This window comes from Hippocampus zosterae, chromosome 18 (genome assembly GCF_025434085.1).
Source record: "Hippocampus zosterae strain Florida chromosome 18, ASM2543408v3, whole genome shotgun sequence".
Taxonomy (NCBI): Eukaryota; Metazoa; Chordata; class Actinopteri; order Syngnathiformes; family Syngnathidae; genus Hippocampus; species Hippocampus zosterae.
The window spans coordinates 12638105-12663868 of NC_067468.1; the positions used below are offsets into that span (position 1 = coordinate 12638105).

The 25764-nt window shown below is 44.2% G+C and overlaps 2 protein-coding genes across 5 annotated transcripts in view; both read right to left on the reverse strand.

The window, feature by feature from the left end:
• The window catches only part of LOC127591364 (rab GTPase-activating protein 1), a 41086-nt gene extending 15345 nt beyond the window's left edge, over nt 1-25741 (reverse strand). Inside the window, exons 1-14 of one of the 4 annotated variants that reach the window (XM_052051452.1) lie at nt 25577-25741; nt 22305-22557; nt 19501-19530; nt 18123-18366; nt 17003-17216; nt 16542-16716; nt 15256-15416; nt 14358-14468; nt 14118-14184; nt 13728-13830; nt 13206-13375; nt 12909-13077; nt 10856-10949; nt 9562-9712 (exon numbers count right to left, since the gene is read on the reverse strand). In XM_052051452.1, coding sequence (XP_051907412.1) covers nt 9562-9712; nt 10856-10949; nt 12909-13077; nt 13206-13375; nt 13728-13830; nt 14118-14184; nt 14358-14468; nt 15256-15416; nt 16542-16716; nt 17003-17216; nt 18123-18366; nt 19501-19530; nt 22305-22457 — 1842 coding nt within the window. In that variant the 5' untranslated portion in view covers nt 22458-22557; nt 25577-25741. Of the gene's footprint in view, nt 1-9561; nt 9713-10855; nt 10950-12908; nt 13078-13205; nt 13376-13727; nt 13831-14117; nt 14185-14357; nt 14469-15255; nt 15417-16541; nt 16717-17002; nt 17217-18122; nt 18367-19500; nt 19531-22295; nt 22558-25576 lie in introns of all 4 variants that reach the window. The other 3 variants (XM_052051451.1, XM_052051455.1, XM_052051453.1) reach the window with 3 other exon arrangements.
• On the reverse strand, nt 724-2749 carry LOC127591445 (probable G-protein coupled receptor 21). The gene has a single exon (XM_052051643.1). The coding sequence runs from the start codon at nt 2214-2216 to the stop codon at nt 981-983; it is 1236 nt and encodes a 411-aa protein (XP_051907603.1). The 5' UTR covers nt 2217-2749; the 3' UTR covers nt 724-980.
• Nucleotides 25742-25764: the final 23 nt, after the last annotated feature.

A 25764-nucleotide genomic window follows, 5' to 3' on the forward strand; every position in this document is an offset into this window, starting at 1 on the left:
TTATGTGCAAACGGACAGGTACATTACAGTGATCACAATGCTGAATCCAATTACTGCTGCGCTCGATGGAGCAAGGCAGTTCTTCATATTCGGGACGTTTCAACGACCACAAAAAAAGCGTGTCATCAGACAATTGTTCGCAGGCAAAGATGTACCAGATAACGGGGGGGTGGGGCTAATTATGTACCGGTTATCAGCGTACAGTTGGTGTAAAAACATCTGCTCTCTTGTTTTGATTGACACTTGCACCAAGTTACACAATAAACAAGCAATGACAGCGGAGAAAATCGGAGTGTCAACTGCATTACATGCAACAAGAGAAAGGAATAAAAAATAAATAAACTGCAGTGTTTGGTGAACAGTCAAAGCCATTCATTTGAACCCAAGGAATTTCCATCAAGGGCTGAGTATCTCGTCTAAACCACTACAAAAATTGATAGAAGTCATACGGTCTACCTCGACATCATTTCTGTTGTGTTTATTCTTCACGGATTAAGCGCAGCCAGACGGTGTGTCATTCATTGATTTGAACGTACACCAACTTGACACATAACTCTTATTCTAAGTGGCAAGGGCAAGAACACCTCCCAAGTAGTTCATATTAAGACTTCAGCTTGCTTGCTACGTAATGTTCTGTTTGCAGTCGCGTCGTTTTCTCGACTGACATACGCTTCGTTCATGACAATCCTCAGTCCTTGCATTGTGTTGCCTTAACAAAACTACTGTCCCCTCCCATGGACGAATGACACCTTGTAAGCCTATTTAGCCCAGTTTATCCTTCAGCGGCTAACTCCAGACTCCCCCCAGCGTGGCGTGAGCAGAGAGGACGTCTGTGTAACCTCCAAATGTGATGGAAAAAGCAGTGGCACAATCACGCCTCCTTCCATCTCTTCGTGACATTTCATCTCGCAGAGGAGAGACACTTCAGCCGAGCCGTTGAAACGCACAAATGTGGCACATAGCTGTCCCCGACGAGGCCACTACACATGACACGTTGTGCCGATTCCTATCTCGTCGGATCCGTACCCTGCCGCAGTACATCCCTGGTCGATCGAACCGATGAAAGCCTTTTTGGGTTTCCTGACGCCGAAACCGCTGCCGCTGCGCCGTAAGCAGTACGAGCAGAGACGCTTGAGGCCCTTCCTGAAGGCGGAGTTGGAGAGGCTGTAGATGAGGCAGTTACAGAAGCTGTTGCTGATGGCCAGCCAAGTGGTGAGGAAAGACGCCGCCGGGTGGTGGTAGAGTCCACCGCTCTCCAACAGAAAGTAAATGATGTAGGGCAACCAGAGGATGTAGAAAACGCTGGTAATGCGGAACAGTACCATGGCATATCGTTTATCCGGGTATGTGGAAGAGGGTTGTTGATAATGCGGGTGTTGATGGTGGTGTTTGTGAGCTTTCAATAAGCCAGGAGAATGCCTTTGGTCCAGTTCGCCATTGTCCTTGGCCAAAGATCCCGATGTCAAAGCCGGATCCGGGTGCGGTTGGGGTCGGTAGCGCGCCTGACGTTCGCTGATCTCCCGCGTGTGCTGCCGGCAGATCTTGAAGATGTTGGCGTACGTGAAGCAGACCGTGAGAGCGGCGGGCGCATAGAGAAGCAGGACAATCAAGGTGGTGAAGGCCGGCTGGGTCCTCCACTCGACGGCGCACCACTCCACCACGTCGCCGTGGTAACCGGGCTTCCCCCAACCGAGGAATGACGGCAGAAACACCAGTGCCGAGTACAACCAAATCAGAATGATGCAGCAGCGCACCCGACACGGCGTCACCAGGGCCACGTAGGTCAGGGGTTGCGTGATGGCGATGTAGCGGTCCACGCTCACGCACGCCAACGACGCCATGGAGACGGACTTCAAAACGGACACCAGGTATCCAAACACCTGGCAGGTGAGTTTGGGGTCAAGACCTTGGAGGTGATGCAATAGGGACAAGGAGGGGAAGAGGCAGCTGACACCGACAAGCAAATCGGCGTACGCCATGGTCTGGATGAAAGCGCTGGTGGTGTGCTGGCTCAGCAAAGGGGCGCAGTGAAAAACAAAAATCACCACCAAGTTGCCTGAAATAATCAGAACGGTGAGGAGAAGGATAATGGAGACTTCGAGCAGGCAGGTGGTGAAGATTGCGGAATAGCGGATCTCAAGCAGGCAAAAGGGAGCAGTGAAGTTCGGCAGGTCAGCGGAGCTCAGGTTCAGTGGATCCAGGGTGGAATTCATCATCGTGGGCAGGAGGACGTCTCTCGGGGGCCCTTCGAGGGTAAGGTGAATCCTTGGACTCAATCCTTGGATGTTTGAAACTAACTGCACACTTTCATTCTAGACCAAATGCTCCATGCTTCAATTCCGTTGTTAATCTGCCGCCTCATTTCAAATGCAAAGCGGGGACAAAATAAGACAAAACGTATCGACTGCTTTCCACAGGCAAAAAGTATGTCTTTGTAGAAGAAAAAAATCCAGTCCGGTTTGTCCTCGCCAAGCCTTTGGTACCCTGAATCGCAGCGATGGCTGCAACATCTCCCGCGGAAGGGTCAGAACGAGGAATCCCTCTTTATATTTTTGGAGTCCACAGAAACACAAACGCGGGTTCCAGTGAAGAAAGAACGCGGTGCAACATGCTGAAGAAACAAAGCAGTCATCAACGGATGCTTAGTCCATCTCTTCCTGGTTCTCCTTCTTTTCCTCTTCCTCTCTTGCCTCTTCTTTACCTTATTTCCACCACAGTTCCGTGTGTGCGGGCTCTTTATCCGCCCCCCCACCCCCAACCTTCCCCTCCCACCCGCCCCAAGTTTCCGTCTAGTCCTTTGCCATCGTATCACAGCCAACTGCTGGAAGGAAAGCAGTGTATGAGGTGACAGATGTCGAAAATGCCTGAACACACACACGCAGACAATCACACATCCACACCTCAGCAACAATGTCTGAAGTGGAAATGAGGTAGGCTGGCATACCGATGCTGGAGGAACCCTCTGCCGCCTCCCCCCCACCCTTCTTGGTGATGATTTATCCTCCTTTGCTAAACAGTCTCTTTCTCTTCTTTACTCCCAGTCTCCCGCCCCACTGGAGCTGGCGCTCTTTCGACTGAAGAAAGAGCGGCAGAAGTCCCTCCCTTCCGTGTGGGCTCAAGCCAATCATCGAGAGCGGAGACATGCAACTGCCTCCATCCCGCGCCTCCTCCACCCGACCACTTTTCATTTGCCGACATGCTCTCATGCGCGCGGCCAGATTGTCATCGCGACAATTAAACAGCGATACAAAATGAGCGGCGTTACTGTTTAGCGCTAAACGCGGATGTGCGAGACGTCGTCCCTGAAACTGCATCCGTTTTGCGCTCCTTTTGAATAGATGAGTTTCACTTGTAACGAAAACTGGTCAGGAGTAAAATTTAAAACACGTAAACCGTCCCTGCAATGATTAGAAACACACGGTGCTTTGTGCTGCCATGCAAAGAGGAAACACCGTGCACGCTACTTTAGCGATGTTCCATTTGTGATTTCATTTGCAGTGTTCTCCAGCTTGAAATCAACATTTTAATTTCTACCGAAACGAGAAATGCAATTCGACGATGAATACTTCATCAATGAAAGAAATTAGACCACCTTGGTTTTTTTTCAATTTCCTGGTCATTTTAATAAGCGATAGCACGTGGAATGCCTAAAAGCACGGTTTTGGGCAGCATCAAATCCAACTGAACAAACAGGACTGGTCTAATATTTCCATGACCGTATACAGACCATAAACTATTTTTGACAAAGTTTATTTGTCATAATCAACGTTGAAAAGCAATCATGTGGAGTACTCAAATATACTTAAAAGTTTGACCAATGTTTTTCGGCATCATGTTTACCACCGCGCTGTCACTGCAGAGCACCAGCTCGACTCATGTCGTTGTGGGATTTTTATTTCAAAAGAGCACCGCAAGAAACTGCAAAAAAAAAAAAAAAAAAAGAAATGAAGTAGCGGTAAACAACGTTTCACATTGAACAGCCAGAACAAGATGCTAATAAACAACAATGCAGAAGATGAAGTGTTTTTCTTGTACTTATTTTTCACCATGTGCCCACTGGCCACAGTCAGAAGACGACGGGCACAAGACAACACATTGCTGCAGCAAAGTGGAGACTTTGGTGTACAATACTGCTTTTGTCTAGAGCTCAGACAGCGCAACATGGTAAGCTATCTTCCGCATGGCTATTTGTTTTGGTCATTTCTCACCATGCGATCCTCAAATGCCACAATGATGCCAAAATAGCAAAAAAAAAGTCATGTGATTCACTCAAGGGAAACCATAATCTACAATCAAGAAATGATGAACATTCCCCGAAAACCTAAATTGCATTGGTATGCCCTCTTTTTCCATGCTCTGCTATTTCTTCACCAAGCATCCGAATTACTACGATCACGCTTGTTTTCCAAATAAAATGACTGTGATGATGCTCACTTCCCAAACGCATGAAAAAAAATTCAAAACGCACAACAACAACACAACAGAACCAGCGCAAGAGAACTCTACAGGTCCTGAAAGTGTAACACAAACTGTTCTACTTCCGCAGCCTGAGATCGTCCTAATTAACACCACAAACAAGAGCAAAATGGATAATTCCTCACTTGCACGTTGTCGAGATGACAAAATCATTTCGGTTCGAGTTCATCAAGTTCAGACGGACAGAATTGACTATTCTGAAAGCGCACCGCTGACCGCTAAATCACTGAACACTCAGTCCATCTATCAGCTTCACCTTGGCAGGTCGTCAATATAGCCACACAATGCGATTGGAAAATATAGCAATATCTGATTACGCACGCCAACAATGCTCTGCGAACAAAAAAAAACAAAAACCGCCATACAGTTGGGTAGTGCTTATTCGTGGCTGTTTTTTGGGGGAGGGCATCGGGGGGGGGGGCAGTTTTGGAATTTCAGTAGACTGTAGCATAACCATATAAACAGGAATGCAGTTACAATATATGGCCAGTAGGATTTTATGTGGACGATAAATTGATCTCGTTTTTAGAACCAAATGACAAAAGTACGTACCAAATACATCCCTAATTAAATTCTAGTTGGACAGGAAGGGGTGTGCACGCATGCTTTTGGTCGAACAGATTTGCAGATGCTGCATGACACAATTTTGAAAGCGTCAGCTAAGCGTGAGTCGGCAAAAATGAACCTGACATCTTAATCTCCCTTCTAGCAGACAGTTGTTCATTATAAACTCTGGAGGACTGCTCAAGCTTGTACGGAAAAGCTTTTCGATTGCATCTTCTTAAACAACTTAGTTATGACAGCCCCCCGCCCCACACCTCCTCAGTCTAATGAATCTGTGCGACAACTTACGAGGATATGCGCTGTTATGATTAGATATAATTACACAGGATCCTGCACTAAAATTAGGCCCCCAGTCGGATATTAATAGCCAAACGCTAGATGATCTACATCCTCATTTAATGACTTTCGGAAAGCCGCAGAGTTTGTCTCGTGCCCAGCAATTTGCCGTCGCGTGATCGAGACCCAAACACGCACATACACACACACCAGCCTGCACCTTTCTCTCTCCGCCCCAGCCAGCAAAATCCAGACACACTCCCTTGCATTCACGCACCCCCTCGGCCCACCGCACGAGGAGCTAAAAATAAATGACAGCGAGGCGAAGAGGGTTGCATGGAGAGGAATGGGAGGGGGGTGGGGGGGAATAGCAGGGAGAGGCAAGGGAGGAGAGAGCTCATCAGAGAAAAGAGGAAAGGTGAGAAAGAAGTTCGGGATATTAGGAACAAAATGGCAGGATGAAAAGGGTGCAGCCACAATGATGAAGAGGAGGCAGCGTGACATCCTGACACTTGCTTCCTGAACGGAGCACAACATAAATCTACAAAACTTTGTACACTGTGCAAGGTCTCATAACTAGTTTTAACTAGTCACCATACTTTGGGAAGCACCACTGAACCACAATTCCGACGATTCCAACAAATAAAAACTCAGCATTCCGCTGAATCTGGTTGTTGTAATTAATGGGGGGCCCCCTCGCTTGTTTCTCTTTAATGATTGGGGTCACGGGAAACTTTGACGCCCAGAGTTTGTAAATGATGTGTTGTTTTGTCTTGGTCGCCATAAAAATCCTGATTCACCCAAAAAAAAAAACATTTAATCCAGAAGACTACTCCGTGCCTCAATATATCGACAAAACAATTACCATTTCTATTCGTAACTATTGGCAACTGATATTTTGATTTCAATCAATGTAAAGTGCAAAAGGAACGTGGTTACGTGGTCACTAGACCGCATTCTGCTGTGCTGCAAATTACAAACACCGCAGTTAAAAATACCACATCAAGTCAGTGGCTGCTTTGGCACACTATGCTATGAAAATTAAACGAGGGAAGAAACCGACAAGATGTAACCGTGATTAAAGTATTGACATGCTTGCGCACCGTGCAGTTGTCATCATGCGCTTTTTCTTTCACCAAAAGCACAAAAGGCCCTCAGTTCTGTTCCCATCCAACTTAAGTTGTGTTTTCATCAAACCTTGGAGAGGGCATTCGCGTGCCTAACACATGGCAACACAATACAAGCACTTCTGATTCCAACTATCCCAAGGTATTGGCATTTGGAGAGTCACAATGGCCTGTTTTGTCTTGCTGAAAACATCCTGGCGTTACACAAAGTATTGGGACACATGGCTGTTACATGTAAGTTCCGGGAAGCTGGAGGTCATGCCACTGATGGAGTTGAAGCAGAGGTTCGAATGTTCTTTCATAAAAACCCATCCAGCCTCGAATTGTTATGCGGAATTACAGAGCATTCCCGAAACAGTGTTGCTGTGCATCAGATCCAGTGCTGCATTTTTTATTTATTTTTTAATAATTTTTATAATTAATATATTTAGTCTCCTCTTGGATGTGTCTCCTTACCTGGACCAAAAAGTAAATACAGGACACCCCCATTCTCCTCCATTGTTGTTGTTTTTTTTTACGCACAACTGACAGAACGGTGAGTCGGTACGTCGCAGCGGAAAAGAAACATTAGATGTCAACCAACGCAGGTGTTAGCTTCTTCACACATCAAATAGGTGTTCCCGTTTTATTTCTGTCCTCTCTTTTGACACAACTTCGCGACAATCAGCTTCCACTGGGCGAGTTAGGATAGGCAACCAACTCGCCAAAACCAGGCATATTGCCTCTGTCACTCAATGCCTCCTGCCTGCTTTAATTTATGTTAGTAATTAAAAATGCGGGCCACGGCTACAATAGCTTAATGGGTTTTGCTCTTTTTGGTTACTGGCTGGAATGTTAATTAGTCAGCATTCAAATATAATCTGGTACTTGCAGTACTCTGTAGCAGGGAGGTTCACGTCAGGGGTGTATTGGGGGAAAAAAAGGTTGCATTTGAAATTCATTCATTCATTCATCTTCCGAGCCGCTTGATCCTCACTAGGGTCGCGGGGGGTGCTGGAGCCTATCCCAGCTGTCTTCGGGCAGTAGGCGGGGGACACCCTGAATCGGTTGCCAGCCAATCGCAGGGCACACAGAAACGAACAGCCATTCGCACTCACACTCACACCTAGGGACAATTTAGAGTGTTCAATCAGCCTGCCACGCATGTTTTTGAAATGTGGGAGGAAACCGGAGCACCCGGAGAAAACCCACGCAGGCCCGGGGAGAACATGCAAACTCCACACAGGGAGGCCGGAGCTGGAATCGAACCCGGTACCTCCGCACTGTGAAGCCGACGTGCTAACCACTGGACTACCGGGCCGCGCATTTGAAATTGTAACCGCTTTTTCAATGGCCTCATCAGAAAGGCTGATGAACAGCATGTTCAGACAGGCCGAGACCAGGTCAAGGGATCAAAGAGGCTGCTAGCTAGGACACAATGTGCATGCAACACAGGGAGATGCACGCACGCGCGCGTACGCTAACAACACAGTATGTACAAGAGCACAAAATTTAGTAGGAGCTGGCATGTGACCATGGTATGCACAAATTAAAAAATAGATGTAGCCTAGTCATTAAATAATGAGCATTGTACTTAAGAAGCCAAGTTAATTATGAAGAGTAGTAATTGCAAAGTGAATGTTAATAGATTTTTACTGTTCTTTGAATGAAGAGATAAATTTGACTATATCCATGGCTAACAAAATCCTCATCCAAAACTGATATTGGAACATAACTGTGAACAAACTAATTATGCATTTATAATTATTTATTCTACGGTACATTTTTAGTGGCATTAGTTATGGCAAGAAAGCAAAAAAACAAAATTAAGAACACCCCAATTCTAAGACCACTCCCCCATCCATTTTCTATAGCGCTTGCCCCTATGAAAGATGAGGGGTGAGCAGGAGTCTATCCCAGCAGACTTTGGCCATGAGGCATGATCCACCCAGATGTACCGAAACATTTTTTTTTGTCAATTTCTCAATTTGGGGGGCATTGAACTTGAAAAGGTTTCGGTATTGCTGAACATACTTTATATACTATTGCTGACACTCTCAACCAGCCAAGCTTTGGGTAGACTAAATAAATCGAGAAATGTCTGTTGGACAAGCCGCACGTGTTTTCCTATCCCGGAATGCCTTAAAAATACTTTCCAACTTTCTGTCCAGTGGTTATCAAATCGGTAGCGCTGCACATCATTGTTATGATCTTGTGAGGGAAAGCTAACATTCCATTCATACCATTTAAGTTAACCCAAATGCATCTGCAGGGACTGTTGTTGCACAGGAACTGCGTGCAGCTAAAGAGAAAAAAAAGTCTTGGAAAGGGAGGTGGGCACAGTGGTCAGGCAGCGGGGTGGGGGGGTCAAGAGGGAAGTGGAGGAAAAAGGCAAGACCAACATGTTTTCACCACCTGGGAACCAGCATTGTGCCCCCGGGATGTTGCCTTTACATAAGCAGACAACAGAGTTGCAGCCAAGAACTGAAGAGCAGCATTGGCACATTTTGGTGTGTGTGTGGTGGTGGGGGGGGGGGTCTCTGAAATACAACATATATGCCCACGGGTATGTGTGAAAAATAAGTGCAGTACTTGCAGTGTCGGATCAAATATATGTACATCTGTACTTAGATTAGAACAACACATAAAACATTGAAGGGAAAAAGCAATTACTGTGTGAACGCACAAAACCTATAAGTTGAGGTGTGGGGGGGGGGGGTGTACTGTTGTCATACCTCCCGTTAGCCCAACGTAAAAATGTCTGATTAAATGCTTTGGCGCCACTTTACTGCGGCACTGGGAACTTTTGGAAAAAAGATTGCATGTCTGGACTGTGGGAAATAATCCCAAAATAAAAATCCTGGGATTTTTATTTTTTGGGTCACTGTAGCAGGGTTTGCTACTCTCGAGAGACCCATGAGCCTTTTTTATTTTATGCAGGGGTGAACAAAATGTCTGGTCGGACAACGACTTGCTACATTTATTGAAATTGGAAAGTACCATCGTCTGCCTCTGCTACTTGCATATTTTTTCCCCTACACATTTCGAAATAAAATTAAGAGTAAGAATATTATAGTATAGTAGTGTGTGTGTGTGTGTGTCATCCTTAAGTAATTACCATTGTGTTGTTTTGCCTTACCTTTGTGATGAGAGTGCGGTACTCCTCGACCTGATGGTCATTGTTGTGGCAACCAGACAAGAGCTGCCACACCTCCCCACGGAGCGCCTCGGGTATCCCGCTCCGCACCAGAGCTGGAAGCGGCCTGGGACGCACGGACAGATTCATATGCCTGAGAAAGGAGGCGGAAGAGCAGTGGTCAGTCATGGGGATGATTTCTCTGGTCAATTACAATCGATGAACCAATTTAGAGCTTGGTTCACAAAAGTAATGGGACACAAGTTCATAACCATTTTCAAGGTTATGAGTAGCACATAATGAATTTGTAACAAATGTATCATCACGCGGCACAGGATGCGGGGAGAATCTCAACTTTAAACCTACCATGTCACCTTGAGCGCAACAAAATTGTAGCGCAGGCATTTGTCGGCCTGTGCCTTCCGCCAAGTCACAAAATGCTTCTTCTCGTAGCCGTTGGCGGCTTAGCGCATTCGTAAAAATTAGAAGCGTGGCAAATTCAGCGCCAGTGGTGATCGCATTCAACACAGACAGATCTAATTTATATTGGTCCAATATAAGACCAAAAAAACAACAACAAAAAAACAGCATCAGGTTATATCTGTCTACATCTAAAATCTCCAATATCTCATGCTTGAGGTTGACAATTGTTCTTTGTGTGAAATAGTATCACATGATCAAGGCTCTTACAACATTTCTTAGTAAAAAACTAAAAGCATGCTTCATTCCTGCTGATATCGTAACGGATCACCATCAGTTTGGGGAATGCCTCGAGATGCAAGATTGTTATCGTATCGGAAGCCACTTGGCACCCCGATTACTGACTAGATTCACTTCTACTTTTAATGCGGTTTTTACATTTACAATGTGTCCCATTATGTAATACCAGTCATTTTAATGCGCACCGTAAAAACAGTTGAGTAGCAAGAGGAACCAAAGTTGTGTGTATGGAAACATCTGTAGTCACCGTGACGACTATAATTCACGGTTCAACAGTAGGCCGGAGCTTCTCTGTCATCTGGCCTTAGGGTCATGACTTAAATTGTGCAACCATTTTACATTTTGTCCTGCTCAAGCTACCCAAAGCACGTACGCTTTCAAGACACCACACGTCCTATTTTTTTTTAAATCATATGCTTTTAATTAAAAAACAAACGCAGCAATGGGAGAGGAGAGCTACCCCATCAAGGTGCTTATCTTGTTCCTTCAAATAAATAAATAAGGGGCAATTGTGTGACTGTTTGTTTCAGAGGAAGCAGAAAGACTGCTGAAGGCCAAACACAACAAAAGACCTTACCACTTAGATAGCAAGTCTCCCCAGGTCTCCAGGATCTTCTCAGCACACTCTTTGGAAACATCACCAGAACCACTGAGTAATGGCTCGTCATTATCTAGACACACACACAAAAAAAAAAACATTTACTTGTTACATTTTCCATCCGTCTAAGCACACACACGCAAACTCCCTGAGCACTCTCTGGACCACGGTGAGCAACAACAGACATGCACACAGCGGCCAAACCGTGATCACATCTATCCAAAACTTGCGATCATAACAAGTTTGCGTGATCCAAGTAAGTTATGAAAACAATTCCAGTTACCTTTATATCAAAATAGAACATATCATCGAATGGGAGATTTATGACACGAATAAAACTGGACGACGTTGGTGACTTATCCTTGAGCACACGGTGTGTATAACTATGATTACACGATGTCCACTCATAAATAACGGAAAACATGTCATTTAATAAAACAGAAACATTTCTAGTCACCTGACCGTCGAAACGCACGAAAGACCCTCATTCAAGGGGCTCGTAAACTATGTCCACGTTTGGACTTCCTGAACGGAGCGGTCCGCATGTCGCCTCCAGCCTCTAGTCTGTGGTGAGTGAATGTGCGTCAATGCCGAATGCGCCAGAAAAAAAAAGGTTTCACATGACACTTTCAGCAAATCTTGTGAGACTTCATCGGAGTCCAAATCAAAAAGAATACACCCCCCACCCCACCCCCCACAAGTGTTTTTCTTATTCTTTGGCTTCTTTTTTATGTGACCGCAGACTATAAATGGTGGTGGCAAAGAGGAAGAATGTAACAAAGACAATTTATGAGCAACATGGTAAGTAGCCGCCATTTTTGTGGAATAAAAAAAAAAAAAAGAATATTAAAAATGATCAATCCTCCATAACATCTAAATTCCCAGAAAAAAAAGGTTGCATGAGCTTCTTCTTCTGGTTTTCTTACAAATAATGTGAAATTCAAGGATTTTTTTAAGGGCAAGTAAAGCTGTTCGCTTCAAATTAGACAACCAATTGCAATTTCGGGCGTATGAGCTTTTTGGTGGGTATATTTTCAGTGAAAGATTGGAGAAGTTGTTCAATAAATCTTTAGAATACACAACTTCAATAATACATAATAATTTTTTTTTTCGACCACGTTGAAATAAATTGCAATGCAACGTGCAATAAATAAATAAATAAAAGAACACAATGTGCAACCCGGAGTCAGATGTGTACAAAGTGGTGAGGCGCCTCCCCTCCCAGGCATTCAAAGTAATCTCCATCGCACAAAGTATTTGCCCTTAGAATTTGTGAAAACTTCCAGGAGCGGGACGTGATACACCTACATGGTGCACAAAAATGTGTTCTCTCGACTAAAGAGCCGTTGTACTATGTTTTGCGTAATGCAGCAAGCTTTCGCTCAATCATGGCCCACAGCTTCCCTATTGGCCGCATGTGAGATGGAGAATGAACAACGACAAAATAAGCGGGTTCTTTTCACGGCCGCATATTGACGTCACGCCACTTATCTATCCATCTACCCATCAGCTGTGGGCAGCATATTTTATATATATAAACTGTGTGACATGGTGGGCATACACAGAGAGCAAAGATTCAAACCTGGATCTCTTGACATATCAGTGAGGCGGAATATCCACATTTTGTGTGGACGTCTTAAAAATAACACAAACACATGGTTGCTGACACTTGAAGTACAGCACAAGAAGTTCTTCAACACAGCTTGTGACCTGGCACCACGAGGACTTGGGCGAACATCACATTTATATCCGGGACAGCCTTCAGGGGGAGTGTTTTAATTTCCTGCTTAAATAGTGTATAATAGCCATCACTGACGAGGACGAGCAATGATAAATATCAGAGTGTATAAACTATTCAGTGAGATGTCCGCGGAGTTGTGCTGTGATTTCGATAGAGGTTCATTCACAAGGGCGGGATTCGTGCTTTCTGTTTGAAATTTTACTCTTCTACAACAACATTTTCTTATGATTAAATGCATTGAGGTATTTACCGGGTTGCCAAAATGATGATGAACGGACGAAAAAAAATTACCTTCCTCTTCGTCATCCTCTGGTGGAGAAGGGACCATCGAACCCGGCGCGCCAGGAGGGATACCAGGACTAGCTGTGGTCTTCCGTTTCTCTCTCTCTGTCTCACTTTCCAAACTCACCACCTCGTAAAGTGTGTCGGCGGAGGGACTCTTCCGCTCCTTGCGCTCCATCTGAAGAAGAAAAAAAAAATGCAATGAGGAAGTATTTTCACTTTGTGCAGCATTAGCATAAACTGATTTCAAGCTTGACCTTCATTTGCTTGGATGAAACCGCAAGTGCTCGCCATAAGTCGGCATACCTGTCGCAGTTTCAGGTAGTAGGTTTCAGTGTGGTTCCGCTTGCTGAAGGGCCAAAAGAGACGATCGTTGGGAGAGCAAACCCGGACCCTCGTCTCCAGAAGGAAACGCACCGGCTCTTCGACCTCTGTAATGACGAGGTCCACCGCTGTCGTCATGTACATACATTTATCTACAAAAGCAAGAAAAACGGTTTTATTTATCATCACCAATTAACCAAGACCAATCAATGAACAACGTGACACTACTTATCCAAGCAAGGGCGATTAGTTAGTGTTTCATTTCATTTAGTCCAACTGTCTGCACTGTTTGACAAGAAGAGGCACTAAGTGACGCTGTGTACTGCTATATTAGCTAGCTAGTGGCTAACTAGCTGTCATTTTCTTGTCACTGAAATGTCATCAGTGGTTGAACTCAATTCCATAAAGCAATTTACATGTGTGGATGTGAAACAGAAAAACAAAGGCAGCTAATAGCGGGGTTCTTTTGTTTTTGTTAATAATACAGTAGCTGGTCTTTGTAACCTTTGGGCGTTTCCTCGTTCACAGCCTGGAACTGAGGCGTGCTGGGGTTCCAACTTCCTGTGATGATGTAAGACTTCCCGTCGGAGCTCTTTCCCATTGACTCCTAAAAGGGGGCACAAGTCGGAGGGAATTAGCTCATGCCCACATATAAATAACTCCACATGGACAGCTCAACGCGCATGTATTCATACACTGAACAAATGAGTTTTTTTTTCCTTGGTGAATGGTATCCATCTTCTGTCAATGAGTGCAAAAAAAGGGGTGTTTATTGAGGAGTCGTCCATTTGTCCAAACGTGTATACACTAATTACTATTAAAATCACAGATGTTTTATTGTATTCAAAATACATCCAAGGTATCGATACACACAAGTGCACACAACTAACCTACCAGGTCTAGAAGGTGCATGTCACTGTTTTTGACGTTCTTGCCAGGGCTAAGCAGAAGACCAAAACACCTTGAGCAGGGGCACACACACAAAAAAAACTTCAACAAAAAATCAAAATATTGCTAGTCAGTTACTACAACTAGCTACTTGAACAGGCCTAATTATTGTATACAGATCCAAGCATTAGATATTTGACATTTTCCTCCTCGTGCACGTGTGTGTACGTGTGTGTTTCCTCTTACCGCTCAATAGCCAGTTCCTTATTGGACGTCTGCTGGACATAAATGACTATTTTCTTGTCCATTCCGGCACGTAGTTTGAAGCTCTGCTTGTCCTTGTCTTTTGCTACAGCACTGGGGGAGGGGGCAATCAAGCAGTAAATCAAAGAAAAAATCTAAATTCATCACCACACATTAAGAGCGAGTTTGAATCGTGCAAGAAGAAATACACCAAAATGCATCACGACAGGTCGATTCCAATCAAATTTAGTTCATAGCTAAGTGAAACGAAAGAATAGGGTTGTGCTTTGTTCTTTCGAATCTCACAAACTAATTCCCTCTGAGTGTGCGTGCCCTGTGCGTGAATGTCGTTCGCTCCGGATTCAAATGTGAAGATAATCTAGTCTTTAAATCTATTTGAAATGTTAATAGTTGTGAGCACATGGAGATGATTGGGAAAGAAATAAAAACTGGTCAAAAGCCGGTTGAAAGCAGCAACCACACAGGCGCTTGTGTTTCCCTCTGAACTGGAGCGTGATGGAAGCTTCAAGGATGTCTTGCTCTTTCTGGTCTTAATTGCATAACCTCAAACAAGAGAGCAGGCAACTTGGAAAGAGGGAACTCATTGTGTTCGATGAAATAAAGATAGACTTGCTCAATTGAAGTTTAAGCTTGCCTTGTATGGCTGGCTGATTTTACATCCCCTCATTTGTAAAAAAAAAAAAAAAAAGCTGTTTCACTCGCTTTGCAGCATAAATACAAAAAAAAGTGGCATGCTTGTCCTCAATGGAGGTACTGAGTTTAATGCATTTTTTTGTTTAAAGAAGACTGCATTTTTTTTTTTTTTTATCCATTGTCAGTGTGTGTATACGTTTTCAGTCAGTATCTGATTGCTAGGAAAACACATCATCAATTCTTATACCTGAAAGTGCCTTTGCCATCATCCTCCTTGATTTCCAGGCTGACGGTGAAAGTAAACAAGTCGCTATCTGGCGTGAGTGGAGCAGGCTGCTGCGACGCCACTGCCGCCTTCTTAGCTGACCGCCGAAATGCTGTGGCAAAGCTGTACAGAATCCGACTCACCTGCAGAGAGGGAAAGCAGCACAATTAGACAGATTAAAACTCAACTCAAGAAGCCCTGAGCTGGAATTCAAACAGCAACACACACACACACACGGTAAAATACCAAATTGACATTTTAAGGTTCAAATGCAGTTTCAATTTGGACTGGGTGTTCTGAAGCCTTAACCCCGTTTTTCTCTACCCCCATCGCCACGTCTGTTGAATGATATAAGCAGTGACACATCGTCTCCCTTAACACCTCTTGTTCTGGGGGCTTTTCTTGATATTTTGTGTGCGGGTTATATGAGTACTGCAACACAGCCCGGAGTGCATGACATAACGCCTTTGCACCGGGGAAGCTCCCAACACCGACGTGGCCCCTGTGGGACATGCTACGGGGTCGGGGGCAGGGGATCAGCAATTCAAGACAAGGTCAACAGAGCGCTGCTAGCAACATTGGCCGTGTTTATATAAATAGACTGCAATGTGAGGGGAACACAGAAATTTGGGGGTATTCCTGCTCAGTCTTAACGATTTCGAAAGCTTTAAAATTGCGCATGAAGTACCGGTACTTGGTCAAATAGTGGCCAGGGTTTCATCATTAAAGCAGTTGCAGATGTGGGAGGCGCATCTACAATCAGAGAAGTAACATGGGCGAATGTGACAATTTACGTCGTGCAAAACTGTCATTTAAAAGAAAACAAAATTGGTTATTACAGAGACATGCTGTAAAATGGCAAAAATCAAGTACATTGCGGAGCTCCCCAGAAGAAAACACTGCTGAACAATCGTGTCAGAGTCTACTCCTGGAATAATAACTGTTATGATCCATTTTCTGCAGCCACTTCTGTACGCATTGCTCACTTTCACAGGAAACAAATGGGTGTGTCATGATCGCGCTCCTCGTGTGCCCAAAAAGCCACTCTGCTCATCACAAGACTCGATTTGGCGCAATCTGTGGATCTAAACTCTTCTTTCTTCAGTGATTCACTGAAAAACTGTGCTAACATTTTCACATTATTTTTGAATAGCCTTGACTTGGCTAATCAGGAGCCAGAGTCGCTGAGAGGGTTTTCCCACTCGTTGAGAAACGACGGTATCATATTATTCATGTGAGAAAAAGAAATGAAAAAAAAAAGAACTTACTGCCTCTTGGATTTGGCAACGGAACACATGGATCCTGAAGATCTCGGCGTTGTAGTGGCTCTCGGTGAACGCAAAGCAGTCACTCTCCGGCGTGCCGTCATGGCCGCGCACGCAGAACAGAATCTTATAGATCGGGTAGTTGGCGATCTCCGTACTGTTGTTGGGGTCCAAAAGCCTGTGAAAATGAATGTGAAGCAACGCTCATCACGGGTACCACTGCGAACTGTCTCAATTTCCAAAAAAGCTGCAGTTTTGTGCAAGTTTAGTAAGAATGTAGTGAGTTGCAATTTGTCACACGAGTAAACAAATCCTACTCCATAAATGACTTTAGTACTTCTATTGCAAACGCTGCAAATACTGTACCAATTCAAACCTGATCAGGGTTGACTGTTCGCAGTCATATCGAGTAGAATTAACCTCCGGGATCGCTTGGAGGACATGGCTAAAAATTCTCCAATTACCTGACAGTGCCTTCAGACACGCCTGGCACACACAACGTGACGTCCAAGGGGAGCTGACACTGCCCCCTCAGGATGTCCATCATACGGAGAGCCTCCACTTCACTGCGGGGAGCGTTGACCGAGGCGCACCCGAGATATGTCAGCTGACTGAAGACTACACTGTCCTCATCTGGGATGGGACTACCAGGACTGCCGTCTGATGACGATTCATCTCCTGTGAAGGAAGCACGTCATGAGCTCTACTTTGATCTTTCAATTGTAGACCTTTCTTCACCTCCTGTGGCATAAAGTGACTGCATAAGCACTGGAATAAAAAAAAAAGATGCTGTTAATATGTTCCATTAATCAGAGCCTGTCATCCAGGTCCTGAAGCAATAGAGCGATCCCGGATCACACAACCACCACCATGATGTTCTTTTTATAAAATGGTGTGTGATTTTTACACCAGATGTAACATTGGGCACATTTTCTAAAAAGTTAAATTCTTCCTTTGTCTGTCCGGAGAATATATTACTGTCCTCTCCTTGTGAAACGGAGTGTTAGATTAGCTTGCGCGCCACTAGAGATAGCCTGCATGCGTGTTCTTGCTTCAAGCAGGGACGGGTTGTGCCGATGACTATTTTATGAAATATTGTGGAAAATATTAGGATACGGCTACTTCAAGCCAAACCCCGACTGCTTTTATTTCGGCATCATTGTGTGAAGACACACTGCCCTTCATCTCACATATGTTGGACCATGATTTGAGGCTTGGTTGCTCAATCATTTGATGTCACGATGAGCCACTTTCTTATCCAGTCAAAAAATTATTTCTAGAAGTGATCAAGGCCATCATTTCCAAGAAGGATTCAACAGTTTATGGATTAGAGATAAACAGGATTACATTTTCAGTCAGTATGACCATCTCAAATTTTAATTATCACGACGCATTAATCATAGCAGTCAAAATGTACGGGTTCTCTCATCCAGAGCAATGTGCAGTCAGTGTTCTCCTGCATTAATGATGCGCGTGCACACGCACGCACACACACACACATGATTAATTTCACCTCAAGTTTTACATGAGCCAATTCAGTTCCTTGCAGCTAAACGTTTAGAATTACCAAGCATAACCACTCACCCCGATAGGACCGCTCATTCAGCTCGCTCTCCTGAGCTGTCTGAACAGGAAGTACCATCTCCACCTTGGGTGATGGTGCACTGAGGGGATCAGTGCCTGGTGCTACGGGCGATGCCGTGGTGAGCAGGAGGTCATGGTCCCCGGCGCCCGCCAGGGGCCCCGACCTGGCGTCGCCCAACGACGGTTCCATGAGGACATCCTCTAGCTCCCTTTGGAGTTGCTGCTCACTGCCATTTCCCACAATCTTAAAACACACACACACAAACACACAGAATTCAAATGGAGACATTTAGGGCCAAACAGATGTCAGTAAACCGAAAAACACTGATTAAAAATCACTGAAGCAAAGCCTGCGAAATCACATTTTTCTACGACATGTGATTGACCACAACATGGTGCTGATAAGCGAGCAACTTCGGTGCATTAATAAATCCTCCTTTTGTATCACTGTTTCTCACCTTATTCTTGGAAGACATAATGTGCATCAAGTGATTGCTCTGTGGACAAGCATCCTCTTTTTTACATCTTTTACCATTTTAGTGATTAGTAGGTCAGTAAAAATGTAAGTCGTGTAAATGGTGGAGTGCGGCCAACGCTAACTGTTTATGAAACAAGTAAAAGTACATATAGTATATTCTAATCTTAAGGCTATAAATGAATCAAACCAAGCACACGCAGAACCGTCTCACCGCTAGCTCTTCTGCTCGCATTGGACCACCACAGTGTCATGAGGGTCAACTTCACACTAAACAAGTCAGATTACATCGATATCAATGCGTTACTTTACTTTTATTTTGAAGTTAGCCTTCGTAAGCAATTGTTGTGGTCGATGACTTAAATCGAGGCTGGACTGACTAATTCTTAGTGTACAAAAGGTAAAATATTCAATCCCCAGCGCTCGAGCGCACCGGTGCACCACTTATGTGCACCCCTTAATAAAATATTATAATGTTCATTGTTTACGAAGACGCCAACTTTTCCAGGTTACAATTTTTTTTACAAATGAATTTGCACATCTGCGTAATAAGGCTCTAACCTCAGGTTCCTAACCTCCAAATGCACATCAGAAGCCTGTTGCATATTGATGACATTGCATTGAAAGCCAGTCCTAAAAACTTGCGTGAATGTTCAGGCGACACTACATATGAATACTTCTTTCTAATGCTATCACCATGAGAGCTAAATCAACACAGTGACCAACTTGTGGGCTCACTCAACAGCCAGCAAATGAACAAGAGAGCACAAATCACGGACAGTCACCACTGAATCACGTTACAGAGAGAGAGAGAGAGAGAGAGAGAGAGAGAGAGAGAGAGAGAGAGAGATACAAAGACTACAAAGAGGAGGAGGAAGAGAGCAAAGACTCAAAGAGACTGACCTTAAAGCTGACCCCTTCCTCTGAAATCACCTGCATAACAGACAACAAGTTTAGACACACCGATTCCTCTCTGACGTGATGGACAGTACAAGAGACGGCGCAGGTGAAAAACCAAATCATGATGTCGGGATGAAGAAGTGAATGAAGGGTTTTCATCCGAGCTGTCATAAATGATGGACAGTCAAATCACCACCTTAACCCATTGTACACCACAACAAAAAACTTTGGGCTTTGAAATGAAAGGTGACAATTGACTCAATTTGACTGAATCCCTTCAAATACTACAGTCAACAAAAAATGGATTCTCTTTGAACTATCACCCTGAGTAACCTGCTGAGAGATTTTTCCCCCCTCTCTGATCTGCTCAGAAAATGGCCTAGTAGACAATGATAAATATCATCATTTACAATGGCAAATCCGACTGCGGAACCGACCGCGGGTGTGATGTAAAACGGCATAATATCCAATTAGGAGACAATGAAAAGAGTGCGCTGTTGCCGGACTCAGACAGAGGAACTGAGTGTTTGTATTAATGTCGTTACACGTCGTATCAGTCATTTACCACAGCAATAATGACGAGAAGATATTGAGCCATATTGCCTATCCAAGATCTGTCTTCTGGCATGGGGGAAGGAGACTTGCAATGGTCAGTAGACATATTGCGTTTGGTATGATGCTTGGTCAGTTTGAGTACACCGAGCTTAAAAGCAGTAAGAACACACAAGAATGTTATTTTTTTCCCTTTGCTATTTTTGTGATTTGCAGCTTTATCCACGTTCTCACAAAACGCTTCGTTCCGAACAATGTGCACCACTTTCATCTAAATCCTTTTTTTTTTTTCTTGGAGTGGGGGGGGGGTGAGATTCATGAGAATAGCATAAGCGAGACAAATTTACCAGTGTTATTCAAGTGAACCAGAACCATGCTTAAGATATTTCTAAAATGTCGTCCCTCCCATATAGCTAAACAAGGTGACCAGAATATTGCCAATAAAGTATAAAAGTGCAAACTACCACCATGTGAATAAATACATCGTTTAATCAATTAATACCTCTCTGGCTGTGTCAAAAAGAATGCCGACTTTTATGCCGGTCTTATGTTGGCTCTCGGTGGCTTGTCGAGTCTACACACCGTTCATGTTGTCGTGGCGCCATCTTCTGGTATCTCACCATTAAACACTTTTGGAAATGTTGAAAAGTGGTCCCGGGCAGGAAATGGTGACCAAGGGGAAATGTGATTAAGTCAATGAAATCACTGTCGACGTAATGAACGTCAAAAATGCCTTCACTGAGTGAGGAAAGGGGTGGGACAGGAGACGAAGTGGTAACCTGAACCCCTTTGGGACACACACAAGATGGTGCCTGCCTGACTGCAGTTCCTCCCTCGCAAAGTCCTCCCCTCTCTTTGTGACACGACACACCCTTGCAACATACAGAAACAAAAATAACAAAGAATGAGTCCAAAGCAGGAGCAGCTGCACAAAATTGGCCGGCCAGCAGTCGGCCACGCTGTGCTATGACGCATACAGCATCGTCGACCATTGTAGCACATGCTAATGTCATTAATTCCGAGATGCACAGGATGAATAGAGTCACCTTTGACTCCCTCCTCGCTCCACGTTGTTCCCTTCTTTCTTTGTGACTGTCAATCACACATGCCAGTGATCTCAAAAGACATTTCATGGAAACAGGAGAGCGACTATTCAAATGCCAAAGATACCACCCAAGAAATTAGGGAAAATATGCCTCAAATAGTGCCTGAAATCCATCCGTCCACCCATCCATTGGTCAGTGATTAATCAATGGATTAGTATTGACACTCCCCAATGTGGCTGGAGCACAATGTCATGACAGCAAACAAGCTGAGACAGAATTCACAGTACCTGCGCCGGTTACAGTGAAATCATTCCACTCCAGTTTTCCTCCATCGCTTGACGACAGAATTCCGCCGAATCAAAAGCATTCTCAACAACAGGGGTCACCAAACTTTTTGAGAGTGAGAGCTACTTCATGTGTCCTGATTGTGTGAAGGGCTACCAAATTGATACGCGTCTGAAATAACATTTGTACAAATTACATTTAATAATATTAGAACATTAGCTAGCTAGATATATACTGTAGCTAGCTAGTTAGATAGCTAAATAGGTGGCTATAGAATCTATAATGCTGCCCATGTTTGCATTTTTAAATCAAAATTTCTACGAGCAAATCACAATCCTAGCACTGGCGGGCTACTGGTGTGGTCCTCACGGGCTACCTGGTGCTCGCGGGCACCACGTTGGAGACCCCTGCTCAACAATAACCAACTTAACGGAATGAGGCCCAACGTTTGAAAAAGCATGCCAGGGTTTTCTTAATCCAGACACAGGTAACATAAAGGGTAAGAAAAGAAGAAGTGAAACTCCAAATGGTTAAGCTTGATGGTTAGTGTGTAAAAAGCCAATGTGGAAAAGGAGTGAGAAATAAAAATCAATTGCAACTTCTGATTTGTGATTTTTGCAAATGATCAAGATGGAAAAAGACAATGAGTATGAGGATCATCAAGTTCCGAACTGGTCCTCAATAAACAATTTAAGGGAGATAAAATGATGCATTTTTTAAAATATATTTTCACAAATAGGCCGATTGGTTCTTTAAGTTTACACATAATAATTGGGCAGGCAATCCAAAGAACCAACATTTAGTCCGAAAGCAATTCAAAAGTACATTTTCCATAATAGATCCCCTTTAAGTGAATAAAATAAAATAAAAGCGAGCCGTCCCTCGCACCCTGATGCATCCACACCCGAGACTCACCGTCCTTACCTTCAATCCCGTCTTTTCGTCATCACTACCATTATTAGTGGACGAGGGCGTCTCGTCCCCCAGCCGGGACACCAGGACAAAGTCCTCACTGTTAAGAGTGGACACCGAGTCTGACGACACGCTAATCTTCCCCACCAAGCCCTTGTCATCCATGGCAGTCGCTCTTACGCTCAGCCACTCTGCTCATGAATGGAAGACGCGAAGAGGAGGAGGAGGAAAGAAGAAGCGGTGGGAGATGCTGTGCAAAAATCACCTGGAAAAAGAAAAAAAAAGGACAGAATTAAAAGTGGTTAGCACATCGACCTCAAAGTGCTGAGGTACCAGGTTCAATTCCAGCTCTGTGTGGAGTTTGCATATTCTCCCCGGGTCTGCATGGGTTTTCCCCGGGTACTCGCGGTTTCCTCCCGCATTCCAAAAAAAAACAAACATGCACGGCAGGCTGATGAGCTGCTGAATGTCCGAGGGAGGAATATACAAACAAACTCATGTTGCAATTATCACGCAACACAGGTTGGCTTCAACAGACTGCTTGCCTATTAAAAAAAAATCTGTTTATGCTTTTTGGAGCCAAAATTGGGAATAAAACAACTGTTTGTTTCCCCCCCCCCCCCCCCCCAAAAGAGCACCATCTCGGCAAAGGATCAGCGGAATTGTAAAGATAAAAAGAACGGCACCGAGCACACAGAGAGGCTACCCGACATGAACTGGCGGCTCTGACACGGCCACAAAGAAGGCCTTGTCACACTCAGGGGGGGTCTGCCTAGCATGAGCATCAGGATCAACGCTCCGCCGCGCGTGCCAAGCTGCACGCTCGCTTAACGGCAGTAAAGCAATTTACAACCTGGAACTACTTGCAAGTGTTCGGATCCCGGGGCACTGAAATAAAGCACACACAATGTGAAGTTGATCCTTGCTGCTTCAGAGGTCGTGATTGTTTTGAATGTCTAAATTACAAAAGAGTTCAATGAAAAAGTTACAAATGAACATTTTTTTAATTTTATTTTTTTCTGTGTGCGACGGTTAAGAAAGATGCTGTTCCAATGTTGACGTAAGGGTGTCACAAAAAGAGTATGGAGATCAGTTACAGGTATGTCTCATGTGGAAAAAGCTCTCCTGCTTGGTCAAAACGGGGGACTTGCCGACTCGTGAGGGAGCGTCCACTTTTTTTGTTTTGTGGCAGCTGAACGGGGCTGTCCGTGGCGGCCGGCTGAACCCTCTCAGCTGTGAACAATGCACAGATAAGAAAAGGATAATAGTGACCGAAAATAAGTGAGACACTGGGAGCAGCGCACAAGCAGCACATAAAAGAAAAGGGCAGCGCAATCTTTTGTCCAAAGGAAGAAAGCATTGTGTACCACTCAAAAGAACTGCCATTCCCGTCACTAATTTGAACTGCTGCCGGCAAATATCAGACAATGGACACATCTGAGGTTTCTTTGGATTAGGAAATCAAGTCGAGCCGCTCAGGGTGACAATATTAACGCAGCCGGAAACTGTTTTGAAGGACACTTGCTCATGTGAGCGAAGCAATTCCAAGCTGTCAATCAGCACAGTTCAAGATGCTGCACTTCACACTGGCTGTGATGTTATGTAATGCTGTGGGGTATTCCTTTCACATAATGCGTATTCACGTGGCTGTAATTTGTCGCAGTGTACAAGTGCGCTACATCATATTGTTAAAACATTTTTGAATACATTATAAAGCCATGACAATGGCAAAATAGAACAAGCCAGTGTCAACCTGAATTTTCACATATGTATGTCGTATTTAAAAACTTGGCTGGTGTATATCTTGGAATCATAGAAGAGATGAGAATTATAATTATGGGAATAATGTCAAAATATTCCCCAAAATGAAGTCAGAATTTCAGGAAAAATACAATTTAAATCCAGGCCAGCCGACTGAATCATCTGATCTTAGCTCTTAATATCTTAAATTTTTCTAACACATTTTTGCAGATTTTTTTATTTACTCGTTCATTTTGATTTTCTACACATGAAGAGATTACAACACAAGATACTGCTGCTCTCTTGATTCGATAGTCAACTCATTGCGACTATGACGTCTTTGATCCACTGGTTAAAGGACACTTTGATTCTCTCCTCTTTCATCTCAAACTGCTTCAAACATCAAAGCGTGTGACAGAAAAGTGGTTAGGACTGCACGACTGTCCGTGTTTTATGTTACGTGTTGTTTTTATTATTTTACTTTATCTTAACTGTTTTGTTAAGCGCTTTGTTACAGCTGCCGCTGTTGTGAAAGCGCTATATAAATCAGCATATATTGTATTGTATTGTTGATTAGTCAACGAGCAAAATAATCGTTTGTGGGAGCCCTAGCGTATAACGAATATGAAATGATGTATTGTAATATAGGGTAGTATATGGTTTATATGTTAAGAAACAGATTGGAAGAGGACCTTGAAAAAAAACAATTGCATATTAAATTGCAACTGCAATATAAAGGTGGGGTGTTGCAATTAGATTATTTGTCACACTCATTTGGCCCTAATCCCTGACCAATGCTGAATGATTCAACAATGCCCTACATCTTATTATCGCCCTAACTTGAATAAATAAACGCCACACCCCAAATCAAAACCCAGAAAAGGCAAGAAAATCTTGCTCAAGGATTTATCAGCAGTGATCTGAAAGTGCACGAAGAAAAGCATCATCCATCACACCAAGATTCATTTCTCAATGGGAGCAAAACAAAACAATCAGGCCATGTGGGTTCAGGCATTGGATTTGATGGACGTCACGCCTTGTTAGCATACATTATACTGCTAGCCTGGACATTTAATTGGCTTTCTGGCACCCAACTTAATCCGGACACGAGCAAACCTACTACCCTTAGTGGTGCACGCAAACACCACCACGATCTGAAATGTATTCCAAACACAAACGCCGTCGCATGAAGAGTTTGTTTTGATGAATTGATCCAACTCTGAACTTGTAGTTAGCGTCAACCTGACTGCCAAGGGTTAGGCGTCACAGCGACACGGGAGCCTGCCCATTTAAACAGCGGCCAAGGTCGTTGACTGCCAAGCTAAACGTTTGTCAAGGTAATAGTTGCCACGCGAGGTTGTTGCAGATATGCATTGCCGCGTATGTAGGCAGGGAGGAGGAAAATCCTGGATGCAGGCCACTATACAACAGCCTGCTGTCAAGCTAGCATGCTATGCTGCTCACACTTCACACTGACAATTGTTCCCCCCAACGAAGAAGCAGTCAACATTCATAAGCGCTTCAGCGCGTTGAAGTTCTCCTACCTTTAAATCACCGCAGCTATATGCTCTCATATGACGTTTGGTGCGACATTGTCGTACACCAATTTCGTCACAAGCCAAACAGCATCCGTCCGAGCTGTAAACACAAGCCCCGAGCAACCCGCTGTCAACGCTGTTGCGCATGCGCGTGTTTGTTACGCCCCCTTGCGTGCCCCTGCATTACGATGCGC